The sequence below is a fragment of the Poecilia reticulata genome, linkage group LG14, assembly GCF_000633615.1.
Source record: "Poecilia reticulata strain Guanapo linkage group LG14, Guppy_female_1.0+MT, whole genome shotgun sequence".
In the NCBI taxonomy this organism is placed as follows: Eukaryota; Metazoa; Chordata; class Actinopteri; order Cyprinodontiformes; family Poeciliidae; genus Poecilia; species Poecilia reticulata.
Window position 1 is genome coordinate 8,289,145 of NC_024344.1, and position 4,767 is coordinate 8,293,911.

The 4,767-nt window shown below is 41.9% G+C and overlaps 1 protein-coding gene across 1 annotated transcript in view; it reads left to right on the forward strand.

The window, feature by feature from the left end:
- The window catches only part of LOC108166857 (ryanodine receptor 1-like), a 7,871-nt gene extending 3,240 nt beyond the window's left edge, over window positions 1-4,631 (forward strand). Inside the window, exons 2-16 of the mRNA XM_017308498.1 lie at window positions 177-296; window positions 386-484; window positions 621-641; window positions 834-908; window positions 1,743-1,821; window positions 1,898-2,010; window positions 2,092-2,191; window positions 2,268-2,364; window positions 2,482-2,556; window positions 2,636-2,792; window positions 2,892-3,056; window positions 3,745-3,866; window positions 3,968-4,154; window positions 4,271-4,406; window positions 4,495-4,631. Coding sequence (XP_017163987.1) covers window positions 177-296; window positions 386-484; window positions 621-641; window positions 834-908; window positions 1,743-1,821; window positions 1,898-2,010; window positions 2,092-2,191; window positions 2,268-2,364; window positions 2,482-2,556; window positions 2,636-2,792; window positions 2,892-3,056; window positions 3,745-3,866; window positions 3,968-4,154; window positions 4,271-4,406; window positions 4,495-4,631 — 1,683 coding nt within the window. The remainder of the gene's footprint in view (window positions 1-176; window positions 297-385; window positions 485-620; window positions 642-833; window positions 909-1,742; window positions 1,822-1,897; window positions 2,011-2,091; window positions 2,192-2,267; window positions 2,365-2,481; window positions 2,557-2,635; window positions 2,793-2,891; window positions 3,057-3,744; window positions 3,867-3,967; window positions 4,155-4,270; window positions 4,407-4,494) is intronic.
- The last annotated feature ends 136 nt before the right edge of the window (window positions 4,632-4,767 follow it).

A 4,767-nucleotide genomic window follows, 5' to 3' on the forward strand; every position in this document is an offset into this window, starting at 1 on the left:
GATGGATGGATGGATGGATGGATGGATGGATGGATGGATGGATGGATGGATGGATGGATGGATGGATGGATGGATGGATGGATGGATGGATGGATTTCCAAGAGATGAAGATTCTCTTTGAAATTTTCAGCTCATATGTTTCAAGCAAAACTGCATTTTACTTTTCCTCTTTTTAGGATGATCAAGTGGTGCTGCAGTGCACTGCGTCCATTCTCAAGGAACAGATCAAACTGTGTCTGTCATGTGAAGGGTTTGGGAATCGGCTGTGTTTCCTGGAGACCACATCAAATGCTCAGGTACACAGCAGACACAAGATTCACTGCTTTCTGATTCTCTATTCCCTCTGACCGTCACCGTTCACTGGTTATGTTTTTTTTTTTTTCAGAATGTCCCACCAGACCTTGCAATTTGCTGTTTCATTTTGGAGCAATCTTTGTCCGTGCGAGCATTGCAAGAGATGCTGTCTAACTCCTCTGTGGATGAGGTACTGCACAATCAACCGTAGTTTTAAAATGCAATTCCCTTTAATTGGCGTGCATATGCTTAAACAACCCTTACTCACTTAAGTTAAATGTATCGTTTCTGTTTTACCCATCAAATCCTAAACCTGATGGCTGGAGGCGGTTGATTTGGACAAGTGGGTAAGTGCCGCCCTTAGGGACAGATCTCGTAGCAGTTTCATTGGCATATTTTATTTTGTCACTCTGGAGTTTCATGGATTTACTTTTACACTCAATCACTGCGTGGCAACACAATTATAAAGACGCAGCTGTTTTTATGTCTCTACATAAACGTGCTATGAACTCATCAGCCTTCAACCCCATTTTCTTTAGTCATCACAAGGTGGAGGCAGTCGAACTCTTCTGTATGGACACGCCATTCTCCTGAAACACACTCACTCCAACATGGTGAGCACAGTAATATTCATTCTGCTTGCCTACACTTAACACCAGGTAGGCATCATAATACTATGGCATTTCAGCTTATTGAGTTTGTTTATGTTGTGCCAATTAGCAACACATATCATGTCAAGACAAAGTGTAATTCATATCCAAATGACATCTGATTCGGATGAAATAAGTCAAATTAATTTTAATGCATTACTATCAAAGTCATACTCAAACCGTATTACCTGTGATCCAGTTAAATCAAGACTATAGAACAACAAATTACTTCCATTTTGGAGAGATTTGTGTTTAAATCCAACTGATTGCATTTAATTGTTTGATTTGTAACAGCCTGAACAAGCATGTGGTGAAAGTGGAAAGGAACCACTCCCCTTTAACAGAAAGAAACCTTCATCAGAACCAGGCTCTGTGTGGCCGTCTGCCATGATGAAGTGATTTGGAAGACAGACACATAAAAAAAAACAAAAAACAAAAAAAACAAGAGCACTGGTCCAAGAGTATTTTTTGAAGCAGTGGTCACAGAGTTAATGGTCAGAGAAAGTCAGGAAATCCTCTGACAGCCCAAGCCTACAGCGTATTCAAGTTCTCATTGGATTCTCTCCTCACCATTGATGTTTCCCTGCTCAACACTCCTAATTTGAGATATTTGGTTTGTTAGGGCAAAAACACATCTTTCCTGAGTACCTCTGAATAGCAGCATCGGATAGAGGTAGTTCAGGACGTATTAAATCCCTCTAACTACAGCTTTGGTTGTATTCTTGTATTATTTCATAAAGACTTTGGAGTCCGCGTCATTCCACAATCTTAATTTGTTGTCTCGTATTTACACCATAGTACTTGAGCTGTCTGACTACATCTCGGTCGCTGACTGACAAGCTGGCCTTCGACGTGGGCTTGCAGGAAGACTCCACAGGTGACTTTACTACTAAGCATGAACAACACGCATATGAATTGTAGGAGAAAAGAGATATTAAATGTATGTGTTGTAGGAGAGGCCTGCTGGTGGACCATACATCCAGCCTCCAAGCAAAGATCAGAGGGTGAAAAGGTCAGGGTGGGAGATGACCTCATTCTTGTCAGTGTTTCTTCAGAGAGATACCTGGTAATTATAATTCCATTACTATTAAATAATGCTTTGTTTGATAATGAATGTTATTAATTTTAAAAACCTTGCTATGTCCAGCACCTTTCCTATGCAAGTGGTGACCTAATGGTAGATGCATCCTTCATGCAAACACTCTGGACCATGACTCCTGTGATGTCTGGCTGTGAGCTCGCCGAAGGTCTGCAGTTCCCCCAAAATTGGCTCTGCTGAAGGAGACTGACATTCTGTTATAAAAAGAAACTGTCGTCTTCCAGGTTTTCTGGTCGGAGGATATGTGCTCAGACTCTTTCACGGTCATATGGACGAGTGTCTGGCCATCCCATGTGCAGATCAGGGGGATGACCAACGCAGGTGGATGTTGCCTTGATCTTTTTTTTTTTTCCCTACCTTGTTGGGAATTTAATCAGCTTGTCAGTTCACTATCTGGAAATGTCCAAATTGATCAGAATATTATTCTCCATATCCCAGAGTTGCCCATTATGAAGGTGGTGCCGTTTGCAGTCATGCTCGATCCTTATGGAGACTGGAGCCACTGCGAATCGCGTGGGTGTCTTTCCCGTTCTTTCTTTCTAACATTAATTGGAAAGACTTATTTTGCGGACTTACTTTTGCATTTGTACAGGTGGAGCGGAGGCCACATCAAATGGGGACAGTCTTTCCGGGTACGCCACATAACAACAGGGCGATATTTGTTCCTCGACGAGGAGAAGGGACTTCTGTTGGTAGACCCAGAGAAAGCCAACTCCAAGATGTCTGCTTTCTGCTTCAGAATTTCTAAGGTTTTTGTTCGACCGGCTGTCGGGTTTATTTTAACTTGCCTAGATTAGAATCTAAGATATACACATAAGGAAACAAAACTTTTTTCTTTTCATTTAAAGGAAAAAATTGAAGTAGCGCAGAAGCGGGATGTGGAAGGCATGGGAATACCGGAGATTAAGTACGGCGAGTCTATGTGCTTTGTACAGCACGTTTCGTCTGGCCTTTGGCTCACATATGCTGCTGTCGATGCCAAATCTGCTCGTCTAGGACCTCTGAAAAGAAAGGTAAAACATGTCAAGTTTGGGGCTAAATGTAAGAGTTTCTAAAAGCGGTTTTGAAACAGCGTTCAAGATTTAGATATGTTTGTTATGTTTCTCCATATTAGAGTCAAATGTGACTTCGATATTCTAAATCGTGTTCCCACTGGGACTGACTTTTGCTCACTTTTCCTATGTTTATTAACATTTTAAATATTCCTGAGAACCTTCATACTATTCTATGTTCTTCCACATTTTGTCATGTTTTAACCACAAAATCTGTGTTTGTAGGGATTGTAGGTAAAATACAAAGTAGCAAATAAGGATGAAGTATAAAACAAAATGTTAAAAGATTTCAGCTGAATCAGAAAAGCTTAGTGGAGTTGACGAGAAGATGAATGGAACTAAATGTAGGACAAACCTGGAAGAGACTGGGGAGTGAGTTCACTGTCCAGCAGGACAATGACCCGAAAACCCGAAACATGCAACCAGTCGTAAATCCAATTCAGAATCAGTGGCAAGAATTTAAAATAGATTTTCACAGATGCTCTCCATCCAGTTTGACTGAGCTTGAGCTTCTTTTCCAAACCAGGAATGTCAGTCTTTAGATTTGAAAAGCTTGTAGAAAAATCACCTAAATGACTTAAATGTGATGCGATATGTTTACGTTTTGGGTTTTTGCCTGGTCTTAAGTGTCCGTGACTTTGTCTCTCAGGCCATACTGCATAAAGAAGGTCACATGGACGACGCGCTCACAGTTGCTCGATCTCAGACCGAAGAGTCTCAAGCTGCCAGGATGATTTACAGCACAACAGGCCTCTTCAACCAGTTCATCAAGTAACGTCATTACTTCCCCATCAACCTTTATGAATGTGTTTCTTTTTTATCCGGTGATGAGCATTTTCTTTTTACCCTTTATGTTTGTGTCACTCCTCCAGAGGTTTGGATGCGTTGAGTGGAAAAAACAAATCTGCTAATCCGCCGTCTATGCCGATGGACGCGGTGGTGCTCTCACTGCAGGATCTCATCTTCTACTTCCGACCGCCTGAGGAGGAACTGGAGCACGAGGACAAGCAGTTCAAGCTTCGCTCCCTGAAGAACAGACAGAACCTTTTCCAGGAGGAGGTTGGCCAGCCTAATGAGGATTTAATCAGTGGAAATTAGCTGAAGATAGATTTAATGTCACTTTCATTAAGTCGACTTTTTCAAAAACACCTGTAAAATGTTTTGTCTTATCATAGGGGATGATTACCCTGGTTCTGGACTGCATTGATCGGCTCAATGTGTACAACACTGCAGCCCACTTCTCCGAGTACGCTGGAGAGGAAGCTGCAGAGTCGTGGAAGGAGATCGTGAACTTACTGTATGAGCTTTTAGGTAGGGCCTGCACATTACATTCGATAAACGTATTTTGGGCTGATTTTGTTTCGTTCATTTTATTTCTTTCTTCTCCGCTTTCCTGAAGCTTCTTTGATCAGAGGGAACCGTGCTAACTGTGCTCTTTTCTGTGACAACCTGGACTGGCTGGTCAGTAAGCTGGATCGTTTGGAGGCATCTTCAGGTATCAGCGGCAGAATGGTTTGGTTTGAGCTCATTCTTTAAATAAAACATATAGAGAAATGAAAGCCGATGGTTTTATTTAGAAATTCCATCCATCCATCCATCCATCCATCCATCCATCCATCCATCCATCCATCCATCCATCCATCCATCCATCCATCCATCCATCCATCCATCC